Here is a 27,018-nt window from a genome sequence, read left to right as displayed (position 1 = left end):
GGAAGCAACACTTCAATGATATATTAATATTCCCAGTATGCCGAGTGTGGGATAACCAGCCTCATATAACCAACATGCTAAGCCTAATTAATGCATGAAGGGGTTAATACCATAGAGTAATCTATCCAGCAAGGCTTAGCTATGTCCACTTCCCCTCACCTTGGGAGGAACTAGGTAATCAAGCTTATGGTTCTCCTTCAGTCAACCTGATAAACTCAGCATGTGAAGAGCCTAAGCTGGTTGCTCACAAGCCGTTATTGTGTTCCTATACCAATAATTTAGGAACTTGCACCACTTTGGAACTAAACTACATCTTACTGCCGGTACAACTTTTCTGACTGATGTATGGAAAAGCACCCGAACAGGACCTTTGGAGAGCATGTAAGTAAACCAACTTTTAACTTACCAAACCTGCCTTCTTTTCCTATGCTGAGAGAGGATAGAAGTTTTGGAACTCACAAGAACATATTTTAAAGGTCTAAGAGCCAATATTGCTGCACTTTGCTGCATATTTTGTGATTTGAAATCTTTGTTGGGGTTCTCTCACCAAAGAGTCCTTGCCGCAAACTTGATTTTTGCATCCAGGGAATTCTCCTTTCCATGTGTTTTCCCCCCTTGAACCAACACTGAGTAGGTGGGGCGGAGCTGTAGAAGAGGGTATGGACTTAGCAACAGGAGAGGTTGGTGCAGTGGGAGGGGATTTCGCTTATGCAAACCTCTCTCAAGATTCTTCTCCCTTCCCTTGCATACAGTGCTGTGGAGCCATATTGCCTGATTGTGTGAGCGTTTCTGCACATGTACAAGACTCAAGGGATTGAATTCAGTGTTGCTCTCTTCTGATTGTTCCATCTCCACAAGCATTCCAGCTTCCCAGATGGAATGATTTCCTCTCTCCTCCCACCATACCATGTGCTGTTCTGGGGGTTCTCCTGATCCCTCCAAGAGCCAATTGCAGGAGGGGAGGGGAGAAAGCAAGCCCCATTGCACAAGTGGAAGCTCTTGCATAGGGCTTCTGCTGATGGGGCTGGTTGGAGTTCCAAAGAAGGCATGTGCTTTTTGAAGTTTCATATGGAAACATTGAATAATTCAGAATTGCTCACGGACAAGCTTAATATGAAATGCAAATAAATAAAATAAAGTGCCAACATAATTTTTTTTTAAAAAAAGAAAAGTAGCTCATGACATTTTGCAAGGAGCTGAGTATAAAAAATATTTTTTCAAAATACTATAATCCGTCTTGAGTCATAAATATATGGGGAGGATAGAACAAACAAATCAAAGTCTCTACATTCAATCACATTGTTCTTGGTATCTTTCCTAAACTTTCAAAATATCACTTGAGTTTCCACATCTTTGCCTTGTTTCACTAAATGTCCAGGATTTCTGCCCTCATTTGGAATAGACTTTGATTTTTTTCTTTTAAAGTCTGCTTTTAATAGCTTCTTTTACTGCACTATTTAACAACTCCAGTATCCTTTTTCTGCTGTCTGGAATTTATATATGGTCATATTGATCTTTATAAACACTACTCGTGCATTCCTGAGGGATTTATTCCCTTATAAACTATTCTTTCGCATTGTCTTCTAATTAGTGTCCTCATTTTTGCATTGTTCCCTTTGAGTGGAAAGTTAAGTAGAGTGTCCCCCGCATCCCCACCCCCCCGAGTCTTCTCGTCTACACATTTTGGATTTTGACCATTGTGGTATCTATTTCCTTGAAATGCAGCTATATTTACATCTTGGATCTGTTCCTGCGTCCCACTTAGGAATAAATTGAAGACCAGTCTTCCCAGACCTCGCTGCAGTAAGAAGCAATAATTTATGGTTTTGAGAAAGTGTAGCCCTGTGCACCAGCCTGAGATGTCTAACTTTCCCCTTAAGTTCAAGAGTCACTTTGACCAATCCATTATTACTGTGGCATTGTAGCTTTTGTGACTTCTCCCTTTTTATAATTAGCACATGAGGTTATCCTCCATACACGAAGTGGTGCACTCCTTAAAGACTGTGCATTCATGAGAACCTTCAGTGCACATAGAGCTTCACATTATAGAGGCCCCCTTACATGTGTTCAGCTGAATGTGTGGACGCTGGGTGTGACCAGAGGGGAATGTTTGGGGGCATGGTTAGCCAGGGTAGTGAAGCAGTGCTGGATTAAACCCTGTGGAAGCCCCTAAGTAGTCGAAAGCTCAGGGTGGGGGGCGGACCATGCCAATTATATCCTATTACGTTTTTTGTAATTTTCTTTCAATATTGTTTCGATCCGTTGTCGTGGGGCCCCTAAAAGGTGTGGGGCCCATAGGCCGATGCCTACTCTGCCTATTCGGTAATCTGGCACTGTAGTGAAATTCACAGCTTTGTTGAATGTGTGAGTGGCTTCTCTGAAAGGGGCTATTCTTATAGATCAATCCTAAACACATTAACTTAGAACTATGGGACTTACTTCTTAGCAAGAAAGTTTAAGTTTGCAGTCTGAAGTGAATTTCACTTTTAGAAAATCTGACAACAGTCTGCCTACTGGTTTATCTGTGTTAGATCCCTGCTTTAGTGACCAATCATGACTCCCTTGCTCACTGGCTATGGGGTCCAAAAGTGTCCTTGTGACCAACAAAAGGAACTTGGTTTTTCATGCACCTGCTTCAGACTGATTCAGTGGATATCAGTAGAGCAAGCCTTGTCCTCAAATCATACTATAAGGTTAATTTCCTCACACAATTTCATAAGCATAGCAAGCGCACAACAATCTCTTGGCAACACCAAACTAGCTCACCACAAGTTCTTGGGCTATATCATATATTTCCTGAAAATGACGAAAGTTCCCTTGGCCACAGGCTTATGTTCTGGTTTCTGTGGTGCTGTCGTCCACCTCGTGCCTTGATCAGATTACCACAGTGAAGAGTATAGCGGCTCTGTAGTGTTCGTGGTGATTTCCTTCAACCTCTTGTTACTTTAGTGGGAACAGTGGAGGGAGATACTCTACAAATGATTGTGGCTCAGTCCCGTGTGGCTTTAGAGAAAGAAAAGGCAAATTGTCTATATGTGCTCATTAGCCTCCATCAAAGACTGAGCCTAGAAAGAGCAGCAGAGGCTGATGTGATGGGGGCAGGTCAGGGCTGTGCGAAGACACTGACAGGAGCACCTGATTGGCTCTGCTGGTGCCTCCATGGAGCTCCACTCACCACCCTCCTGCCCCATTGCTGTCTGTGTATGATGCAGCAATGCCAGTTTTGTGAGGATGGCTCCATGGTGCTGCTATTTTATTACCCCATTGCTATACTAACTTTACTGGCTACTTGCTCATTTCCATGTATGATTCAAAATGCTGGTTATTACTTTTAAAGTCCTAAATAGGACTAGGATGCTTAAAGAACCACCTCCTAAAGGAGGCAAGAGAGAAAACAGGGACAGACTTAGACTCATTTGAGCTGAAGATTTTGGAGTTTAACCTCAAGCTCAGTATCCATCTAGTGTATCTGCCTGCCTGCCTGCCTGATGATCTATCATCTACCTACCTATCTCTATCATCTGTCTCTATCTAGCTATCTTTGTTTGTATCGGTCTATCCTAAATCATGCAAAATTCTGCGTATACACTTTTTAAAAAAAACACACAAAACCACACAGCAGAGACTGACCTGCCCAGTCTCTGTGTTGCTGAATTGAAAGAGTTGAGCTCCCAGGAAGAGTTGGGGGAGGATGGAATGAATCTCCGGATCAGTTAATGGACTCAGTTAGTGAGAGTGTGGTGCCGATAATGCCAAGGTTGCAGGTTCAATCCCCATTTGGGATGGCTGCATATTCCTGCATTGCAGGGAGTTGGATTAGATGATCCTCGGAGTCCCTTCCAACTCTACAATTCTGTGATTCTTTGAAGGGAGGATTTCAGACTCCCCAAAACATTGTGATGTAGTAGTGCTATACAGATTGAGTTCTGGTTCCGGTAGTGAATACCAGGTTAAAATCCATGCTCAGCCATGAAGCATGCTGGATGGCCCTTGAGCAAGTCTTTTAGAGTGCTTCCAGACAACATGGTTATAGGGCATCCATCCTGATTTGCCAGTGGCTGCTTAATGAGCATCTTTCACTCCAGCTTGTTTGTTGGGAGGCTGGATGACATTGCCTCAAAGCAAGGGTTATTCCACTGCATTTCTCACCACTTTCCTCATTACAAGAAATCCAGTCTTTTAAGGAAATAGGTTGGTTGTGCAAGACCTCCCAATCAGCTACAATTGACCAACTGAATTTGCTGGTATGTGATGGAATCCCACCTGAAAGTAAGTAAGTAAGTAAGTAAGTAAGTAAGTAAGTAAATAAATAAAAGTCTAGTAGCACCTTAGAGACCAGCTAAGTTTGTTCTAGGTATGAGCTTTCGTGTGCATGCACAGTTACAAAAGCTCATACACAGAACAAACTTTGTTGGTCTCTAAGGTGCTACTAGACTATTTTTATTTAATTTTTTTTATTTACTGTATTTCGACAGCGTGAGACCAACACGGCTACCTACCTGCACCTGAAAGTAGTGACAGTTTGGAGGCACTTTTGGTCTAATTTACCTCACAGGATTGTTGTGAAGCTAAAACTATGCTCTGAATACTTTGAGGGAAGGATACAAACAAGTATTATAGATAGGACAGAGGGACTCCTCCCAAAAAAACCTCAGCAACCAGTGAAGGATACCAATGAATTATCCCACCAGTCAATACCGTACTTTGTGGCTTATAGGCCTCTTGTCCTTTTGTCAACTACAGCCAGGAGTTTACAGAAGTTCACCTGCCATGTGATGTGAGTGAGATTGTGACTGACACTTATGTTCTCTGTCAACTTATGGGGAAATGCTGAAGGAACATTTTTCAAAAATTTCACAGGCTCAGTGTTGTTCCCTTCCTACTGAGAAGCGAGAGGCATCAGTTCCATCTAGGCCTATGTGGGAGAGGGAGATCGTGCTAGTGGAATTGTCTTACATAACCATATGCTGTATTTTAGAAAAACAAAACAACCCACCCCAAAGTGCACAAAAGCAAACAGCCAGGCAATTGTAAATTCTCAGCACACAATTGTAATGTGTTTTGCTTCTGGGAAAACACATTAAAAATCTGGGATTATGCAAATCTGAATGATCATAAGAACAACAACAACAACATACACACATTCTTAGGAAACTTTTCAGATTGATGCTGCTGCTCATTATCTGGTGAAGACATTTTATGTGTTCTGCTTGTGCAGTTTTCTGTTTACACCAGAAACTGTTATGAGCATGGCTGGAAAAGAAATGAAAGCACTGAGGAAGGGGAGGGCATGGGAGGGGGCATAGCTGTCCATGATGAATGACCCACCCACCCCAAAACACTAAAACAAATGTTCTGTGTTGACATTACTGAGGTAAAGGAGCCAGTGATCTGACTTGAGGCTGTGTACAGTACACCACACACACCTTTACCTTTAAAGCACATCTGAAGCACATTATTTCCCTCACAGAATTCTGGGCACTGTGGTTTACCCCCACAGAGTTACAATTCCCAAGACCACTTAAGGAATGACAGCGCCCAGAATTCCTACGTTCTGTTTCATAGATGCTTCACTGACTGGCTGACAGGCATATCCCTGTCTAATTGCTTTCATTTATTGCTGCTTCCTCAGAGTCTCCAATCTGGCCATAACCCTCCCCTGAGACTCAGCAAGCAGAAAAAATAGGGTAAGCTGAAAACTCCTACTCTGGTGACAGGAAACCATCACTTAAGCTTGGGAAAAAGGGAGAGAAAGGAAACACCAAGTTCTGCTGGGATGGAACAATATTCCCATGTGCTCTTTCCAGTTTTGAGCCTAGCAGGGTTAGAAAAGAGTGGGATGGCCCTCCTACATGCTGACCCTATTTGTAAGTCTCACATCTGGAATACTTACGGTAATACCAAGCTAAGCAGCAAGTGATTTTTCCAGCTACCACCTTCTCTTCCCGAATAACCTTTCTGACACTGATAATAGTTATATCCTGCTCCTTTCTACAACCCCTTCAGGGTCCGGGATGGCCAGGCTGTTTCTGACAGTGTTGGTGGCAGAAAGGATTTTATATGGTGTTATAGGGGTGTTTTCTGGGGGGAGGGGGAAGGCCTGGATGATACCTGTGGATCCCTTCCAAATCTGTGATCCTGTGACTCTGAGGTAACTTGTGTGGTTCCTTTGGTTAAGGCAATGACCCTAGCTGGCCAGTTAAGTACATCTCAAAGTGTCAGCATCAAAAAGAGTGAGCTATGCTGCCATGGAGAAAAACCGGAAAGCCGTTTCCCAGCTCGCCTGTCTGGATCCCAAGTCATCCCAGGAGGAGGAACAACAATAGGCCGGGGGGGGGGTGGCCTGAGTGATGGAGGGAGAGTTTGGCTGAAGCTCTAGCAGCTGAGGAGGCAGAGGCACGTTTTGCTCTGTGCTGGGTCCAAAGCCGAGACGGGGGCTTCCCTGGAAACCTGATGGGGAAGCAACAACTGTTGGGGTGTTAATGTGGTGAGCCCTTCCATTCTATGGTATATATCAGGCACGTCCAACTCCCAAGAGACTGTGATCTACTCCCAGTATAAAAAATCTGGCAGTGATCTACCCATTGCCATTGGAGGGAGGAGGAGCGTGCGTGGAATGGGAGGATTCCACAGAGTTTTTGAGCTTTTTATTTAATTAACTTTTTGTACACTTTGTTTAAGCCCGTGATAGATAAGGATCCAGTGATCTACCAGGATCAGCCGGGGATCTACCAGTAGATCAAAATCTACTGGTTGGACATGCCTGCTATATACGTATAAATAAAACGATATATCCTAAGGAAACCACAGTCTCCATTAGCCTTCCTTCCAAGGAACCCTGGATAAGCATGGGCAACCCTGGAGTCTCTTGTTGCTCGGAGATTGGGGTGGACACAACAATACCCAAATACACTGCTTTTTTTCTAGAAAAGTAGGTGCCGGTGCTAACCATGAAGTTGTTACAGTAAGTGTCACACTTTTTAACACCAAAGAAGAGGTGCCGGTACTGTGTGCCCCCTTAAAAAAGCACTGCTTATAGGTCTGCAGATGACCTCCGTGTCCTTCCAAGGCTGCATCAGAACTAATTCAGCTCTCCGAAGCAGCAGCGCACTGAATGCGCACTGGTGCACAGTTCTCCACAGACAGGTGTGGCTGCAATAAGTTGACTCGGGAGCCTGCTGTGACCAGGCCGTCCCGCTCATGCCACACTTGATTGCTGCAGCTCAATCTGTGCCACAACCTTTCCCCCTCTGGCTTCCTCTTTCATCAGACTTACGGGAGCCAAGAGTACACACAAATGGGCCTTGACAGTTGGGGATTTGTGGGTGATCTCAGCTGGTTTTAACAACAGAAAGGCTTAAAATATATATTAAAAAAACAAACAAATCTATTTATAGTTCACTCCCCTTATGAAGAGGATCCCTGGCCTCTTGCCTCACATTGGAAGGCTCCAGAGAAAGTACAACGGGGCTTTGACAGGATGGGTTATGTCATAACTGTGTCTTTGCTTTTAACAAAGCAACGGCTGAGGCTGGAACTCACTGAAAGAGTGAAAGAATCATGGGGTGGGAAGATCAGCCAACTCAGTTGCATGCTGCTTTTATTGTCAATAAGACCTTTGGGCAGAAGTCCCTACAGACTGAAGAAAGTCAGGCTACTTAGGACTCTGTTGGGACAGGGCATCTGTTGACCAACCCAGGAACAGAGTGGGCAGGGGTGAGTGACACTTTTCAAGCCTGCACCATGATCTCCTGGGAACCTCTCCTTTTTTTAGTCCATTCACAATGTTTGGTGTTCAGTGAAATTGCTCCCTAGACCAGGGACTTCTGATCTGTTTTCACACATTTTTCCTGCCTGTTTTCTATGTGCTGCTTGCAGTACAGCGTGTCTTTCCAAGTGGTGTTTTCTCTTGCAAGTTTCTGTACCAGCCCAAGAGCTTCTGCTTGCATTGTTTATAGCCTATTTGTGATGGAATCGGTTGGGATATAACTGATGCTTTGGAACCAGCTCTGGAATCTGGTTTTTATATCAGGAATGAGACCTGAAATATATTAATGAGGAAGGAGTGCCTCTGAGCATGTGCTGAGTGTCTCTTCCTAGCGGGTAACCTCTCTCCCACATGCTTAGAACTACTCCAATTTTTGTATTTGGGTATGATACCCACATTCAAAACAGATGCACACCGCATCAGATGCAATGTGCCCATGTATGTATTTCTTTTTGGGAGGGTGTTCTTTAATGCAAACACAACTGAGGTATGTGATCATTTTCTGGCTGCCCCTTGCCTGCATTTGTATGGGTCTCAAGCCTCCCACAGCCAAAAAACATACATATATGTGTGTGTGTTCCACACCATGTGGATTTTGTGCTTAGATATTATTCATACATCTTTCTCAAGCATGGACACTGTGTACTTCTCCTTTTGCATGGCGCCAGCTTGCTCCCAGCTGGGGGTGGCCCCCAGCTAGAAAGGAGGAAGGTAGAAAATAGAAGTGTTTATAAAGCCAGAGGAAGACGCAGAAAGTCACAAATTGCAGCCGGTGCCACAAACATGTAGGCATCAGGTGGCAGCAGCTCTGATAGTTATGATGCACACATGATGATGATGATTTTTTTGGTGGGGCAAACAGCTTTTGTGTGTCAGCCCAAGTAACATATAGGTTTTAAGAGGAGATTAGTTTTGGTTGTCTACTTAATGGCCCAGATTTATATGTTCATAAATGGATATGTTGAAGCTGGAGGGCATCAGGGCCCGTGTGGTTTAAGCTGGGCCTCACTATAATTAAAAGCAGAACCCTATGCCATTAATAGCTGTTAGTAGTCAGAACTAAATCCAAACTATTTCCTGTTTAATAACACCAGGCTCGTTTCCATCCCAAAGGCATGAAGTACAGAAGAAAGGCAGGAAAGGCAACAATGAGGCCCATTTTGCAACAGGCCTCCTATTCTTTCCAATCCCTCACTCTTACTTTAGACTCCGGGTAGCGCCTAGAAGGGCTCCCTTCGTGCTCAGGCCTGAAACCTGAAAGGAATACTGCTTTCAAATAAGTTAAATGGGTCAGGTCAATACAGTTTTGCTTAAAGCGATGCCTGACTGGAATCCAGGATTCAACGAAAGAATCACACTGCTCCTTTAAACATGAACCATCTCTTCTCCCTCACAAAGTGTGATCCCAATGACAACTTTCCCTCAGACATGATGAGTGGGGCTGTGAAGTGGGGCAGGACTGAGGAGCCCAAGGAGGAGAGGCCAGCTGGAAAAGCTTCAGCCTGTACGTGTGGCGTCTAAGGGGATCTCGAATTCACCTTTCACTGGAGGGATAGAGAAGAGAATATATAACTGAACTGTAGCTTAGTGGTAGAGAATCGGCCTTGCATGCCAAAGGCACCTGGTTCAATCCCCTGTATCTCCAGGTAGGGTTCCCTGCTTGAAACCCTGGAGAGCTGCTGCCAGTCAGTGCAGGCATTACTCAGTTAGATGGAGCAATGGTCTGATTCAGTATAAGGTAGCTCCCTGTGTGCCTGTCTATCCATCTGTCTATCATACACATTGTACTTTTAGAGCATTGAGGCAGCCATTCTTATGCTCACATCCCCACTAGTGGCATATAAAGAGGACTGATCAATCACACAGGCAGCACCAATAGGTTTTGCCCATTTTGAAGCGATTGCACAGCCACCCAAGGGCAGGAACTGCTACCAAATAATCCAGCAGAGCCTGAGTGAAACTGATTTTAGTGAGCAGAGGGCCTCCTTGGGGCCTGAAGGGGAACATGCCACTCTTAACACCACAAATCCTTTCTACAGCTACAGCACTCTGGCCTGGAGCTGCATTATCCTCTGCTGCCCTCATATGGGATGCTACTGTACTCGCCCACTATAAAAATCTGCCTTGCAGCAAAGTCAGCAATGCAGCCCCACTACCTTTCTGCAGAGCTGCAATTGCGGCTCAGATTGTTGGATCAAAATTCCCCCAAACAAGCAAAATACCAAAAGAGCAGGAACTTCTGTGGAATTCCTACAAGGGAACTGCAGCTCTCTGAAATGTCTCTAATAATCTATATAAGGCAGTAGTGTAAGCAGAAGGGGAAAAATTCTGCTGGCACAGTCTGTGTTGTATTGCTATTTCCTTTCTTTAGCATTGCCCATTTATCACTATAAATTAACCTGGAAATTCTATTTTTACAAATATAAAAAAGATCTGGGTAATTAGGAATACCAAGCATATACAAAAGTACCTTTCCTGCCCCCACCCACTTAGAATCAAGGTATGGGCCTTCCCCCCAGGGAAAATGGTTGCCCTCCTATGCAACACCCCCAATTAAGCACTGCCTTTACCTCCAGTGACAGCATTCTGAGTGCACAATGTACTTCCAGACAATTTTTTGAAGAGGTGGGAATATTTGGCTGTGACTCACTGACAGAGCACATGCTTTGCAATAAAAATATGACCCCATGGTCCCTTCCAACTCTACAGTTCTAGGAATCTATTATTCTATGGCCCCTGTACAAGCTGTTGATCAGACAGGTTAGGCAGCTTGCTTCCAAAAATTGTCCTTGTATCCATTTATGCCAGTTGTGGCACAGGGCCTCTTGATGGTTGTTGTGTTCTGCCTGCCAATATAGAAGGGCTTGATTATATAGCGGGAATTTAACTAGGTGGCATTTAGATTTCCCAGGATGAGCTGTGATGTGTGCCTTGTTTACTTCAAACTTTCCTAACACTGTGGCCCTTCACAGTGGCTTTGCCACAAAGTGACCTAGCTATTTATAGTGCAATTTCTGACAGTTCTAGAAGAAAAAAACACATTGAGAAGAACAACAGTTTGTATACAGATCTGTGCAGTTTCAAAATCTGCGGTGTTGAGGCAGCTCTTTAGTAAGAGATTTTTCAAATGGCAGTGATGGCATGGTGCAGAGCCTGAAACTGACCTTGCAGGTTCCTGCCTCTTGTGCTTTTGGCTACAAAGCTGTCACAATGGGAGTGAAGTTGCCTAAACTCCTTTTGAAGCCAACGATATTATTGGACTCCCAACCCCTAGCAGCCCTAGTGGATAGCTCAGTAGGTAGAGCATGAGGCTCTTAATCTCAGGGTTGTGGGTTCGAGCCCCACGTTGGGCAAAATATTCCTGCACTACAGGAATATTGGACTAGATGAGCCTTGTGGTCCCTTCCAACTCTCCAATTCTGTGATTCTAAGTCAACATGGCCAATGGTCAGGGATGATGGGAGCTGTAGCTGAGCAACACTGCATCTGTTTCGGATCCCTGCTCCTTTATAAAGCTTGAGCCAGTCATTATCTGTCTGCTTAAGCTATTTCACAGTTTGCTGTATGAAAATGGGATAAACCTCCCATGTATCTCATCCTGATTTACTGAATGCAAATGTAATGCAGAAATAAAAACCACAAGACTCTAGAGCACCTTTGTCATGATAGTGTAGAGTAGGGGTGGAATGAAATGTGACACAGGGGGCTGGTCAGTAGATATTGGAACCTCACCCCTCTCTTTAGAAACCCACTTTAACTAGATCCTAACATGCCTAGTCGGGGATGCAGGTGGCGCTGTGGGTTAAACCACTGAGCCTAGGACTTGCCAATCAGAAGGTCGGCGGTTTGAATCCCTGCGATGGGGTGAGCTCCTGTTGCTCGGTCCCAGCTCCTGCCCACCTAGCAGTTCGAAAGCACGTCAAAGTGCAAGTAGATAAATAGGTACCGCTCCGGCGGGAAGGTAAACGGCGTTTCCATGCACTGCTCTGGTTCGCCAGAAGAGGCTTAGTCATGCTGGCCACATGACCCGGAAGCTGTACGCCGGCTCCCTCGGCCAATAAAGCGAGATGAGCGCCGCAACCCCAGAGTCGGCCACAACTGGACCTAATGGTCAGGGTCCCTTTACCTTTAATATGCCTAGTCAAAGGTTAGAGATGGCATTTCCCCCCATTTTTCTTTCTTATCCTCAGTACAAACCAGATTCATGTAACATCATAGAGCAAGACTGGAGGCGCAAGTCCTAAGATCTCTGAATTCTTGTGACATTTGTAGGGTGTCATGCTGAGCTGACAGCTTAGGATGGGGAGATTGGAAGGAATGATCTGAGTCTTCCAACCTTGAATGCAGAATTGGACTGGATGACCTTTAGGTTAATTCTAGCCCCAGAAATAATTGTTTGATACAGATTTGGCAAGGATCTGAGGCATAACCCATATGTGATGCCCGAGTCTCATTATCAGATCTACTAATACCTTTTTTAAAAAACAAAACTTTAAAATATCCGTGAGTGCTCTAGTGTGCACTATTTTCTAGACCTAATTCCGCCCCCCCCAGCTCAATTGGCCCCACAATGGAAAAGACACTGGTACATGTAGAATGCCTGCATCCCCCCCCACTGCAGGGCTTGGGGGAGTTTCAGTTGCATGTGCCTTCTAGATTTGGAAAGCAGAATGCACATATAGTGATGGGAGATGCAGGCCGGTTAAAAATCCTTCTCTGCTTCAGCTTCAGTTGAAATATAACTGAATTACCACTGCTTCTCTCAAAATTGGAGCATCTTACAGCACTTGATTTTTTTTTTTTAAACAAGAAAATTGACTAAGAAAATCCAAGGCTTGATGAAGGTCGAGAAAAGCATCTGTTGAGAGACAGCCGAGTAGCACCTGTAGGTAATTTGTATCTGGAAGAAAGCTTAATTAAAGCCATCACTTGACTCTCAAGGCTCCAGACTCCCCCAAAGCCTTACAAGTTTTCCCAGTTGTTCAATGGCTCAGCCTCTTTGCGGAACTGAGATCCCACATGCTCAGCCAAACAAAGAGCCAAATTTCACTAATTAAAAATAACTTCAAGCCCATCTCCTGCTTCCAAAGACCATCTGTCTTGATGTTTGAATGCGTGCGGCCAGCAACGCAGCACATGCCACCTGCTTATTTTTAAACCCCATGAAAAATGACGGCGCTAATTTAAGAAAGGAGTTCAGCGTTCCAATGCAGAAGTCGCAGAGAAAATATGCTCAGTGGACTGTGTGCTTCACCCCATGGCTCCGCATTGTTTTTGCATTCTGGAGAGGGTAACTGATGTTTATCATAGAATCCAAAGGCCGAGAGGAATTCAGCATGTTTGTGTGCCTTCTCTAAATAATAACGAACAAGAAAGACTCTCTTGGTTTTCTAGAGGGAAACAATTTAAGCTGTTCAATCCTGGTCACTTCCGTAACTTGGTATTTTCCTCACAAGGAGCCACGAAAGGGGGAAGTGGAGATCAGGAGCATCGCTAAGGCTTGGTTCAATGCACAGTTACCTGGAACTCTGGGGCAAGAGCCACTGAGCTGAATGCAACTGATTACTTCTAAGCAGACATGCACAGAACTCCACTGTAAACCTTATTCCTTTCCCTCCAACTCCAGCCTCTGGAGATGCCCTTGTAACCAGATTCCCTAGGATGACTACACATCACCATTTACCCTGACTCCAGTGTGCTCCCACCACTGGTGACTGAAGCCAAGCACACATACATTAGTCACAATTCATATGTATCTAATAGGTTGTGCGTGGTTTTTTAAAGAAAAATGCACTTTCCCCTCAAATGAGCTTCCATCTGAGTTGAAAGTGTGATTAAACGGACACCCATTGCAGATGTGCGGTTTAATGGAAGAGGAGTTTGGAGTGGGAGGGGTTGTAGGCGTGGTGAATCACTTCAGGCAGTGTGCACTGGGTAGAGACACGCCTGCCCCTCTCTGGTGCATACAGTATTAGGTAAAGGTAAAGGGACCCCTGACCATTAGGTCCAGTCGTGACCGACTCTGGGGTTGCGGCGCTCATCTCGCTTTATTGGCCGAGGGAGCCGGCGTACAGCTTCCGGGTCATGTGGCCAGCATGACTAAGCCACTTCCGGCGAACCAGAGCAGCACACGGAAACTCCGTTTACCTTCCCGCTGGAGCGGTACCTATTTAGCTACTTGCACTTTGACGTGCTTTCGAACTGCTAGGTTGGCAGGAGCTGGGACTGAGCAACAGGAGCTCACCCCATCGCGGGGATTCGAACCACCAAACTTATGATCGGCAAGTCCTAGGCCCTGTGGTTTAACCCACAGCGCCACCCGCGTCCCTGCATACAGTATTACAGCAATGTAAAACGCAGTGGGAGGGGATGACCTGGCTGTGTTTCAAGCCACTCATGTGCAGCCTTAGTTTTGTATGCTGTTGTTTTGATTCGCTATGCCTAAAACTGCTCTACTGGGAGTAGAAAGGCAGAGAATGAGATGACAAGGCACACTGTTCAATCAGATGTGCCTCCAAAGCTATATTCTACCAAAACTGAGAGCAGAACTCAGAGATTCAGGATCTAAGAATCCTTTGACCTGTGCTCTCTTGTTTCATTCCAGAATTCTCTAAGTTCCCCCCTCCAGCTTTAAGATAAAACCATCTCTAATCCTCCTTTGCTCTAAATCTCTCCTCCACCTCCCTGCAAGTGTGTCATTTTCTATCTGTCCTCCTAGCAAAATATAATCTCCCTCTTGGTTTTTGAGACTTTCATTCTGTCAGAGCTCATTGAATTATGATGACGCCAAATTATTACGGGCCAAAGTAGGTCTACAAACAGTAGCTATGGTGCTGTGGTGAAGCAGCAGTACTCACCTGGCCACCAGTCGGTTGCTGCTGCTTACTCACAGGTAGAAGGGGAGGGGCAAGGTGGTGGTGTGGTTGGTGTGGTGCAAACATGCCAGCAGGAGCAGCAGATTGTCTCCACTGGGGGGTTCACACTCCTCTACATGACTGACTGCAGGTCATGTGAGCCTTGCCACCGCACCCCACTGCCTACAACCAAATTGGGAGAAGGGGGCGTATGGATTTGATTCAACTGCTTTGGATTTTGCCAGGTGATGAACATGCTCATTTCCCCTCCTGAATTGAGCTTCCTTGACATTCTTCAATATAGAAAAAGAGTAGTTGATTTAGACTAAACAGCAGCTTAGGCAGCCTGAATGCTCTCTGTGCCACAAAGGAAGTTAGTGGGAAGCTAGTGTGGTGTAGTGGTCAGAGTGTTGGGCTAGAGAGATCTTGGTTCAAATCCCTTTCAGACATGATGCTTACTGGGTGACCTTGGGCCAATTGCCATCTCTGTCTAACCTAATTCTCAGGACTGTTGCGAGGATAAAAGGTGCTGTTTGGGGAGAGCTATGCATGCCATCTTGAGTTCACTGGAAGATTTATTATGTTTCTATCCCAGCCTTTCTTCCAGTGAACCCAAGGCGGGATATAAATGTAATAAATATAAGTTTTTACACTCTCCCTTCCTGCAATATTTCCCAGCTCCCACCCACGACTGCTATTTACATTTTGCACACAGGTCTAGGGCACAATTATATGTTTCAGCTTCAATACCAGATACACCCAAATAGCACCCTCTAATTAATGCAAATGCAGCACTCTGACATGTTTCTCCTGCTTAAGGAAAGCACTCCTAGTCACTTACAGTTGCTGAGGAAACTGCAGCCTACACATTCAGCTGCAGTCCTAGGCATACTTACAGGGCCACAAGGTCCAAATAATATACTGAGACTTATTTCTGAGAATTGCAAGGCAGGTGACAAGCGTCTCACGCAGGCCTGAGTTATTCTGGTACCTCTCTGGATATTAGATACTGCTCTTCTTCCCTTCATAGCATGCTTGGGCCTGTTTAAGAACATAGAAAGAGTCCTGCTGGACAAAGGTGCCAACTCTATAGAGCTGAGGTGTTTTCAGCCCCGCCCCCCCAATCTTGAGGTGCTGGGCCTTGTGGCGGTTGGCCTCTCCGGGCCTTGTGGCACCAGGCCTCGTAGTGGTGGTGGCAGGCCTCACGGTGGTGGCCTCCTATTATCGGCCTCCTCCCAACACACATTGTGCATGATGCCCCCAATGTTGGATGCAACTCAGCGCCTCTGCTGCTGGATTAATTCCACTAGTCCAACTTCCTTCCTACCCACACACCTCAGTATTGTAGAAAGCAGCTTTATGACAAGTGAGACCAATTGTCTGCACACTGACTGGCAGCAGCCAAAGTAGGCATTCATGGAAAATTTATCTGATTCTATCAGGATCACAAAGGGTTGTTACTTCTTCACCAAGGATGTGTCCTGGGCTGGTACTGCTATTATTTATTTATTTATTTATGGAAGTTAGGTGGCACTGGAATGTCTTTATGGAGCCCAGGTGGAGCCTCTGAGAATTTTAAGTCCACTGGAGACAGTTCACAGCAGACTTTTGTGATTATTATTAGCGCGCACGCCCACCCCGCCGCCCACACTGACTGCTTTACGTAGAGCTGAAATGGCTACAGCAGCAATACAAACAGTTTGTGTGAAGATTGTGTGAAACTAATGGCTAAAATTATCTTCAGTGAGCCTTGCTGCCCTCTTAGGATAGCCTTTGAGGAAATGAACAATCACACTAGGGAAGTGTTTGCATTATCTCTGGTAGTGAAATTAGGCTTTTTTGTATCCTGTATAGTTTAGAGTTTGCTGTGAAGCTTGAGGCAAAGACTGCTTGACTTATCTCTCCAGATGGATAAAACAACTCTTATCTGTTTCTAAAATAGCACCATAATATAAGAATTTCCCTTACATTCCTTTTGTTGTTTAAAGGACTTGCTAAAATTCAGCGATAGGATGGCCTTTACTAGCTCAGTTAAGTGTGATGCATTTTGCTTTTTTAGAAGATACAAGACAGGTCGTATTCAGAGTGTGCCTGTCCTAGTGGTTTAAAGCATCTTAAGCAGACTATCTTGCACATATTACTACATGCTGTTCTTTGTCTAAAGTTCTGAGAGAATATTATTTGGGTTTTATCTTCACGAGACATATGAATAAGGTCCACCTAGGAGATGGTAATCTCTGCTGGTGCACAAGATAAAACACACAACTGTGAAGAATGTACCTTTTCTATCTGTAGCCATTGATGTTATGGGAATTTAAAAAAAAAATTAAAGGAGTGTGGTATTATCTTTTCTGAGAGATTCGGAATTTTGTTTCCATAATTTTTCTTTAGGAGCTATAATTGCTCCATGAAACAGAAGCAATCTGTTTTGTCTGCGTGGAATTGGGAAGTGTCGGAGGTCTGCTGAGAGGGGTGGGCAGGTGGAGCTCCATCACTGTGGACATTGCCACTGCACCTGCTGAAGACACAGGGCGGAAGCTGTCAGCGGTATCTAAAATGGGTCTGTCTAAGACAGGGAAGAGACCAATCTTAGCTGGTTCCTAAGTGGATCCAACTGCTAGTAATGGGCCTGATCTGGGCCTAGAGCTCACATGGCAAAGAAAATGGGAGGAAATCGACCTCCACACCTTCTGCCTTAGCTGATGCAAGCTAAGCTGGATGTGGGGATGGTTCCCTTCGTTGCTCAGTTTAGCTCTGCTCCTCCCCATGTAGGAGATAGGATGAGGAGAATCAGGAATTTTATGCTTATTACACAATTTTACTCAATTTTGTGAAAGTAAATAAGTAAAGGAAAATGCAGTGGCTGGTTACAGAGAAGCTAACTCCATGGACAGTCTTCAAAGTGCCTGGGATGATTTTTCACATCAGGCCCTTTCCATGGCTGTGTTTTCGCTTTATGCCCCCTGTACATCTTGGCCACAAAGAAATATTCGCAACTACCAGCAGTTCCAAGAAATTGTATTTTCTTTATTGTTTTATTTTTTTTGTAACTCAACAAGTTTCCATTTTTTTTAAATATTTTTAAAATTTTCATTATTATATTTTTTTTCCTGTTTAATGCACTCGACCCAAAATTGGTTTGGCATGTTGAAAGGAGGGGAAGGGGACTGAAAGACAAGAGAAATGGAAAAGGGGGGGGGGAAGGCAAAGTGGGCAAAAGCAACGGTGTGGAGATTGAAATGGATCAGCACCAACCTGTAGGAGGGGGACATTGAGGGGCCAAGGGAGAGAATGAATCGCAAACCTTCCCAGCAGGCCCCGGGTTCCTGGGCTCAGGCCTTCATGCTGCCATTCGAAAGGCACAGCTTCACTGCTAAACCTGGAGGGAGCTGGGAATGAGGATGGGAGAGCAGGGAGGGTCAGCTTCAAGGAGGCAGTGTGGCTTGACCAGGGAACCAGCTAGCAGCTATGGAAAGCAGGCTGCCATTTGCCGTTACGCCGCTAGGCATCCCTTTCCCTTTTTGCATCCGCTTCCTGTTCCAGCACAAGTCTTTCTCACTCACTCTCTACCTTTGCTGGGCGTGGCATATTGGTGCTCAAACCGTCACTGGAATGACTGAATGAAAATAATTGGCGACTGGGTCCACCAGTTGGTACTAGGTGGCCCTACAGATGTTGTTCCAACCCCTTCAAGGCCACCACTGCCCACGGAAGTGGGGAGACCCAATCAAGGGCACAGGGCTGCCTTGTGGAGGCCTGTGCCAAGCAAGGAGCTGCTGGTATAAGGAGTCCCTGTATGGCAGCCTTAGCTGGCAGGGAGCCCAATGCAAAAACTCACTCCCCACAAACTGGGAGGCCCCATTGCATTGGAGCACACCCCTTGGTCATGCAGTTTGGGGAAGATGGGCGATTCTCCGCTTCTGAGCTCTGCTGGTTGCTAGTTCAGGCGATATATCTGTCCTTTCATGGACTCTGCAAAAGAACCACGCTTGAGGAGTTTGGAGGCAGCCTGAGAGAGTTCCTGGCAAAGAAGGGAGTGTCTTTCACTCCCCCAACATGGGGGGAGCAGGGCATGTCTGCCACTGCTTCAGAGGATTAAGCTCAGAGTGGCATTTAGAGCAGCAGATTTGGAGATTAAATGTTGCCCTAGAGGTAGTGCTGTCCTGAACTAGCTTATGCATAAATGCCCCTCATGTTGGCTTGTAGACAGCCAATTATAGAGAAGACAAAGATGGCCTAGATGAACAGAGTACAGTTTACTTAAGTGAGGCAGAGAGACTAATTTGCCCAACTAGCTTCATGGCACAGGAATCATGGGCCATATTCTTGTCCTAGATTTTATCCTGCTCTCCGTGCTATTCTGGTTTGAAGGCTGAAGAGGGAGTAAGCTTGGGCTAGCTTGCCCAACTGCTCTCATTGGGCCAAGGAGATGTAACTCTGGAGAAGTCAAGCGGAGTACTTTGCTAAAGTGAGTTGAGCTCATGGGTTTGCATAAGTCTTAGATGGATGGGTAGAGAAAAAGAATGACAGGCCAGGTGCCTCGGCTTAATGGGGGTGCAAGCAAAGAGGGCTTCTGGCTATGCCCAGGATGGCTGGAGGTGTCAGCAGGAGTTGTTTAGGAAGCTGAGGAGGGGAAGCTTGAGCCCCCCCTGGCCATACAAAATGAGTGGCACCTGTTGGCTCCTGAAGCTTCACGATAAATGTGATGCCTCCTAGGTTTTTTTACTATCCTACAGATTTCACATTCAAACTTTTGATACCTTTCATTCCTTTCTGTAACCCACAGATTGAGACTTCAATGATATAAAACAAGATGAATTCTGTACAAAAGTTCAGTAGAAGTCAATCTGTGCAAGGCCTAGAGCAGACTTGTGCAGCCTTGCCCACCATTCCACCCTAGAATGACAATGCCACTTACGTTCAAAATATCTGGACTCTGCAGTGGGTGCTGCTGGATGGCGTTTGGAGCATCTGCACCATGCAGACCCAAAGAAAAATGTACAGAACATACTGCTACCCTCCAAGTCTAGGATGGGCTGTGGGCTGTCCCATAGCATCAGGAGGGTCACAGTTTCTGAATTCTTGCTCTAAGCTAATAGGGCATTTCCTTCAAGTTGTGGATTGAGAAAAGGCTGTTTTTATCACTGTTGGATATGAGGGGAACTTACAGTTCCCTACCGAAACGCTAAAACTGGTTAAAGGGGTAGCAAATGACACAAGAATATAATCTTGGGAGTCAAAATGGAAAGTGCAATGATATCATGAGAGTTAAAAAGAAGAAAGGTAAATTCCATGTTAGGAGAAGGATTAAAAACAAACCAGCAATTAGCGCTACAGCATTCTTGATATCTATGGCACACCCATACGTAGAATACAATATGCAACTCTCATCTAACAAGGGAAGTTGTTGAAAATAGGTTAAAATGGGCAGCTAAAACCAGAGGGTTGGAGCATCTTCCCCACAAAGGAAACAAAAAAGATGAGTTAGGGGAAGAGATTTATGAAATCATGAAGGTATGTGAAGAGCACAAATAACCTTTCAAAATAATTATAGCCCAGTCAGGGTATTTTTTTAAATATATATTTTTGTAACTGGAGGGGGCAGCCCCCTTCTATCCCAGTGGTAGCTTTACTTCTCAAGTTTGGGCTGGACAGCTATACTTTCTCTGGATGCACACTCTATTGTCAGAGGTGGGTATGATAACGGTGAACTATAATTGACAACAGGTGAGGGAGTACACACTTAAAAGAGGACAGTCTCAGCTTCCACATACAGTATCCTTGGATAGCTGCTGGGACCCCTTGTGGCAGATCTCAGAGCTCCCCAGCTGGGGACAACACACCACTGATCAGAAGTTCTGCCGGCACCACTACCAGTGGGTGAGCTTGTAAGGGGTCTCCAGTTGGGGGGGGCCTCACCAGAAGGTGGTCTGCCAAGGGCCCCTTCATATCTAGGGCTGGCCTTATTGCATACCAACACACAAGTGAGCATACCTCTCTCCTCAGTGGCAGTAATGGCTGCAGGACTCTTCTTGGCCTATACCTGTAGTCCAAGTTAAAACAGGGGTGTGCCTCTACAGAGCTCTCTCCAAGATTTTTCCTTGCACCAAGATAAGCAGGAATAAAAGAAATAGGGCAATGGCAAAGTGCAACTAGCATGAACACGCCTTCAATGCATATGGATTCTGGCTGCCACTAACTACCCAGCACCCGGGAGCACCTGGGCTGATTCTAGTGGCTGGTTTCCAAGACTATTCTTACAGTGGTTACTTCAATAGTGTTAGCGCCCCCTTCCTCTTGTGCCAGGACGGAACATGCCGTAACACTGATATAACTTCATAATCGTGTCAATCTTTTCACTTCAATTAAAGTCCAAATCTCAAGTACAGTGTGGACTACTCATAGCTAACATGAAGCTGGAAAGCGCAAAGCCTTGAGGTTGGGCTGCTAGAGACTCAAGTCTCTACCGCTTCGCTCCAACAGGATGGATGAGGGCAGATATGTCTTTGGTTTTTTTGTTTTTGTTTTCCACGTGAGGTTTCCAAATGGAGGTACCTCTTGGTGATCATGCCAAGGCAGTTCCTGAACACAGGGCCTTCCTTGGGCCAATGCAGCAAATGCAAGTGGGGTGAATAAGGCCATTTGGTATTGGGGAGAGGATTGATCAGAACCATGGTTCGGTGATAGAATCAGGTAAACGGGAGTGGGGCCTTGTCCTCACAAGGGTAAGCTGTCCATCTAAGAGAGTGAGCAAGTTGGTTCTGGACCAAGATCGAAAGAGCGGCAGGAAGGAGTTTGAGCCAATATGGATTTGTCACACTAACCTTCCAACTTTCATGCAATGAGATCCTAATGAAGAATACAACCCAAACCTGTGGAAACAGCAACAAGGGCGTCAAAAGCCCCACAACCCAATTCCCTGTGCCCTTTGAAAGTATGACTCGGATATAAAACAAAATGCTTCTGAAAACCATTAGTCCCTATCTTTGAATCAAGTATAATTACATTAGGTTGGGTGGAGGGGGAGATGGCTCTAGGTGAAAAAGTCTATGCCATGTCCCTAGATCTAAATGATGTCAGATCAAGCTTTGTGAGCTACAGCTGTATTGGGTTTTAGGGTTACACAACGTGTGTTCTTCTCTTTCTTTGTGGCCAGCCTTTAACTGGGTTCTTTGCAGAAAATATCAATATGGGCACACGACAAGCTTCTCTTTACCAAACATGATCAAGGGGCATTCTTGGATGCTGCAAACATGCAGTTGCTAGGGGAAGCGACCATATGAACAGGCCTTGCACAATGATAACACAGGCGAACATGGAGCAAGAAACCGAAAGAAAGAAGAAAGCTCACTGTCATCAGGGTTAGTGCTGTCTCCTGATGGAAAAGGAGGACTTGATTGATTGTGCTGCCACTGTACAGGGCAATTTAATATTGGCTCCTTGGGTCTTAGCTTGTGGCACTGGGGTAAGAGATGTAAGCAGGCAACAAGGAGTGACGATGGCTCTTCTTTCCTGCCACAATATGGCACAGAGAAAGGAAGCCCCTGCCTATTCCAAGGAAGGTACACTTCTAAGAATGCCAAACCCTCGCCTTCTGCTTTTGACCAAGTCTCTTAGCAATTCCATTAACTGGGAGAGGACAAAAGATGCAATAATAATAATAAAAAAAAAAACAAAATAAAATAAAAGCAGGAGAACAAACATTTCAAGACTCCAAGTGGCAAAACCACACACCATTTCCCTTTTTGATATAACGTGACATCTAGCCTGGAAATTCCTAAATAGGTAAGACATGGCTGCTTAAAAATAATGATGATGATGAAATGAAACTACTCTGTCCCCTCTTAAAATTCTTAAAAGCGAAGGATTTTTCTGTAACCTACAGCATTACAGCATCTTTGGGTCTTGCAGTAAAAGTGTTTTTTCCCCCACCCACAATTCCAAAGTGGCAGTTAATGAGAAAATAACCAACTTCATGTGGAGATGTATGAAAAAGGTACCTCATCTGGCAGGAAAGGGGAAATGCTTCAAGGTCACAGAAATGACGCAGTATATGTTATATATTACATAAAAATTGTGCCAAAATGTTTTTTTTCCTCTTTTTTGATTGTAAAAATCTGCTCTCGGCGGGTTTCCCCCAGTTGTCTTTGTCAAAGAAGGGATTTCCCCCCCCCCCATTTTCCCTTCCATGCTCCCATACCACGCATGGGGCCAGAGCAGAGCTGAGTACTATATATCTATATATATTATATAGATATAGATATATTTAAAACCCAGACAGAAAAGTTCCTTGGTTTGTTTTTCCTTTTTTCAAGTGAGTAAATCAATTCTCTGATTTGTTTTTAGGTTTTCATATTTACAGCATTTCAATTGGTATCACATCCCCCGCTTCCCAACCCATTTGGACCCCGCCCGCCGCCCGCCCCGGAGATATGGTGCCTCTAGGTGAGACTGGTTGCTTCCCCAACTCTCCCAGGCCGAGAGTTGGTGAGAAAAGTCGGAGTTGTGCTTGAAGAGGGAGATTTGCTATTTCTTTTTCCTTTGGGTGGAAAAAAAGTGCAGTCTGGGTTAGTGTTTTTGTTGCTGTTTTTTGTTTTGTTCTGTTTGTCTGTTTTTCTGAAGGACAATCCATCCAGTCTGGGGGGCGGGGGAGAGTTCAACACTCCTACTTTCTCCCATGTAGTCCCAAATGTGTTCTGACGGCAGCCATATTTGCATTGCAGGATACTCCTGACGTTTGCGTCTTCGTGGGCAGGAATGAAACAGAAGGAAGGTGAGAGCAGTCTTGCATCACTTTCTAAATGTCTGGAGCTGGAACTTAGCAGGCCGTGGGGGCGAGTGGTGGAACTGAGTGAAACGGGAAGAAATGCCCCCTCCGCTACCACCACCCCACCCCTCATCATCTCTTACTTATTGTGCAATTTTACGTCAGGCTCGGTGGCCCTAAAGCAACTAGGAGGGGGAAAGGCCACCATGTGTGGCCATACAAATGAAAAAAAAATCTAAGGACAGCCACACCTCAGTGCTACTTTCTCCTTCCCCAGAAGCAATGGTGCATTTCAAACATTCCTATGTGGGCTTTAATTTAAAAAAATAAAAGAGAGAGAGAGGAAAGAATCAAAGCAAAGCTTTCCTGCCAATCTGAAAGAGCTGAAGAACTTGATGCAAACCCTGTTGATAAACTGTGACAGCCAACAAATACTGGAAGGCAGGTTCTCAGCATAGCGTTACCTGAACAGCTCCTTCCTCTCCCCCCACCCTCATACCTTTCTCTGTCTTTTGTCTCTCTTTTTTGGCAACGGTTGAATCTAAACCCCGACTAGGCCGAGTGCCACATGGCCCTGTTTGTCCCTCATACTCTTCAGCTATGGGAGGCGAGGGGTGGGGAGCAGGCTCTGAGCCAGGGCGCAGGGCAGGGCATTTCCCCAGGTGCCCCAGTCTCTGCATGTGGAACCCTCATGGCTTTGATTTTCGTAACATTAAAAAAAAATATTATTATGTCAGCTTTTTTACTTTCCCACCCTAATTTCTTGGTTCATCCCCCCCCCCCCAATTGTCTAGAAGGTATTGTCAAAATAAGTCTGATCCTTTTGCCTAGATTCAGCTCTCTTTCCTCCACTGCATTTATTTGCCTGGAGAAGGAAAACGGACATAACCAGATAGGCCACGTGCCACTTTCTGTCTGGAAATCTAATTGGATGGAAGGAAAGACGGACAAAATGGCTGCCCCTCCCTTCTCCTCGGAGAAGCCCTCTGCCTCACTCAGCTCTTTCTTCCACCTTCTCTCCTCCATTCATTCCCCAGCCCTGTGCCATTCTCTTCTTCCCCACCCTTTCTTCCAGGAAAAAATTAAAATGTTCAGGCCACGGCAACAGTGCCGCATTGGGGTTTTTTTTGGGGGGGGGTGTTATGGTCCCTCAGTCCCTTCTCAGCCCCTCAGAGACTGGTCACCAGCTGCATTTGGCCATCTCCCTCCACTGCTGGGTTTTCTAAGCTTCCTGGGACCAAGTAGCCATCATTGCTGGGTCTCCGGACTTGGTAGTAGGCCTGGAGCTGGTTGCGCGGCACCAAGGCTGGCCGATTGGTATAGTAGATTTCATTGATGGCTTGGGCATGAGGAAGCACTTCCCCAACTGCCTCAGGGCTGCTGTCCGGGTATGGGGAGTCCCTCAGGTTGGTCATACTGGTGTATAAAGAGTCCCTGTTGGGGGAAGGGGCTTGGCCATCGCCCCCCTCTGTCAGGTCAGCTGTGCAGCTCTCCGACTCCTCCAGGTCACTCTGGTAGAGGATGGACTGTGCCCTCTGAAGCAAGAGTGGCTCCTCTAAGGCCTTATACATGAGTTCAATTTCCATGTTCTCCTCATGGGTCAAGGAAGGGGCGTCAGGCACAATGGCGTCATCCTCATTGTTGGTACCCCCTCCCCCTGCAACAACGTTGGGAGGGGGAGGGGGCCCAGGGGGGTTGGAGGTCTCGGCAGAACCCCCGCCCCCCTTGACCACGCCACTGCCTCCCCCTCTCAAGTTGTTATGCACCAACTCGGAGATGATCATTTTTTCAAAGGCGGCGGCATCACTCAGGTTGCGTCGGCAGTCGGCCATCTTGGTGCCATCGGTCGGGAAGTCGCCACTGCGGAGGGAGTAGCTGTTATTGAAGTTGCCATTGAGCGGGAGGGTGTCCATGCCACAGGCGTCTCGGCTGTTGTTCAGGGGGTGCTCTGTAAAGGTGGGCACATAGATGGGTATTAGTGGGAGGAGGCGGGAGGGAGGTCATGAGCAACTAATGTTTAGGCCACAGAGCAGAAGCCATCACTTGGGAACTAAGTTCCACTTGGGCAGACGGTCCGCTCAAGTGGTATGTGTGTGTGGCGAGGAAGAGAGCAGATAAGAAGTGTGTGTAAGAAAAATGTAGGGTTGTTACACGGGGAGAACTGGCTTGTGTGTATGGGAAATGATGGCAGCAACAAAAATGGAGGTAAGAAGCTAAGAGAGATGAACCTGAAGCTGAGGCTGCACGAGTGGGTAATTTATTTAACTGAATTGAAAGGGTCAGTGCACATTTCAAGCAAGTAAGGCTTCTCTGAGAGTTCCTATATTGACAAGGTACTCTCCAAGACTTGATTCACACAAATAATAACTGTGGGATGAGCTATTGTTTCGGTTTGCTACTATGTTACGTATTTTTGTGTTTTTATATTGTAAACCACCCCATCCTCATCCTCTGATGAAGGGCGGTATAGAAATCTAATAAAAATGAAATAATAACAGTAACAAGGCAATGACCACGTGCATCAGAAATCCCCTTCATTCCTTCATTTCGGAATCCCGGGGAAGGGAGGCAGAGCCTTTTCCACCAGGGCCCAGTTCAGATCAAGAAGGCAGGCTCCCAGCAATTGGCCACTAACTGAGCTGCTCTTCAAGCTTTAGCTCTTCTCCAGGGAGCAGATGAAGGTGCCACAGCTATATACAGAATTCTAGCATTTGCCTTTGCCAGCAGGATAGCACAGCCAGCCAGAATGGGGCAGGGCTGCTTATGCAGCAACAGCAGCAACAGCAGCCACTTATCTTCCTTCTCCTCTTCTTGTCAGTACAGGGTTAACCAGACACTGCTCCTTTCTACATAGGAAGCATAGGAGGACTCTGATGCACATGGTAAGATGTGGCTTCGGTTTGGGGTTTGTTTGTTTTAAAAAGAACATATAGAACTATTGTCCTTGAATAAGATGTATTTGTTGATGATCTTTGGGATACTCTTCTGTTAAATTTAATCTTTTTTTTTTCAACAAGCATCAGATTGCAGTTCACTTCTCTTTTTATTGTCTAGTGTGGAAATAAGCGCAGGATTCAACTACATGTGAGTTAGGTATGCATGTGTGAAAGTACTGATACTCGTGTGGGAAAGAGGAATGTGGTTTGTTGAGTAAGATAAGAAGAGTGCAACTAAGGCATAACCTCTAAGGTGACGTGAGAGGGAATAGCCATGTTGGCATGGCTGCTGAGCCGCACACAGCCACATGCATAACACGGAGCACGCAAGTTATCTGATCTGCCAATGGAAGAAGCCTGCGGTCTCCCCCCAGCAAAGGTGGCCTCTGGGGCTGGAGGGACCATTTGTCAGAGACGGTACAGTCAGCCCATTAGAGCACGGGGTGCACACTAGGTTAACGGGCCCATGGTTTCAACCCAGCATGCAGGGATGGGAAGGTTGGGTATCGCTGAGCTCTGCGGATGCATTTAGCTCCATCTAGTGCCCACAGCCAGAATTGCGCAAACCATGCTGCACCACCACCCTCCGAGAAATGGGAACATGAGTAAGGGAGGAGTTCCCTCCAAAAAGCCAGCACTCCTTCCTATTCTCCCTACACACCCGCTACTTGGCTCACGTCTGTGCTGCACCCA

General features: G+C 45.7%; 1 protein-coding gene and 1 long non-coding RNA gene across 17 annotated transcripts in view; one reads left to right on the top strand and one right to left on the bottom strand.

Annotated features, from left to right (window-relative positions):
* The first annotated feature begins 14,946 nt into the window (after window positions 1-14,946).
* Window positions 14,947-23,721, top strand: LOC310755203. Its single transcript, XR_014544223.1, has 2 exons — window positions 14,947-16,028; window positions 22,969-23,721. It is a non-coding gene; the product is annotated as an uncharacterized lncRNA (long non-coding RNA).
* The window catches only part of ADGRL1 (adhesion G protein-coupled receptor L1), a 133,148-nt gene continuing 123,758 nt past the window's right edge, over window positions 17,629-27,018 (bottom strand). For all 16 annotated transcript variants that reach the window (XM_083597577.1, XM_083597574.1, XM_083597576.1 and 13 more), the window contains one exon: window positions 17,629-25,337. In XM_083597577.1, coding sequence (XP_083453703.1) covers window positions 25,268-25,337 — 70 coding nt within the window. In that variant the 3' untranslated portion in view covers window positions 17,629-25,267. The remainder of the gene's footprint in view (window positions 25,338-27,018) is intronic.

The sequence above is a fragment of the Podarcis filfolensis genome (assembly GCF_964270895.1).
Source record: "Podarcis filfolensis genome assembly, chromosome: 2".
Taxonomy (NCBI): domain Eukaryota; kingdom Metazoa; phylum Chordata; class Lepidosauria; order Squamata; family Lacertidae; genus Podarcis; species Podarcis filfolensis.
This window is presented reverse-complemented; position numbering and strand designations above follow the sequence as displayed.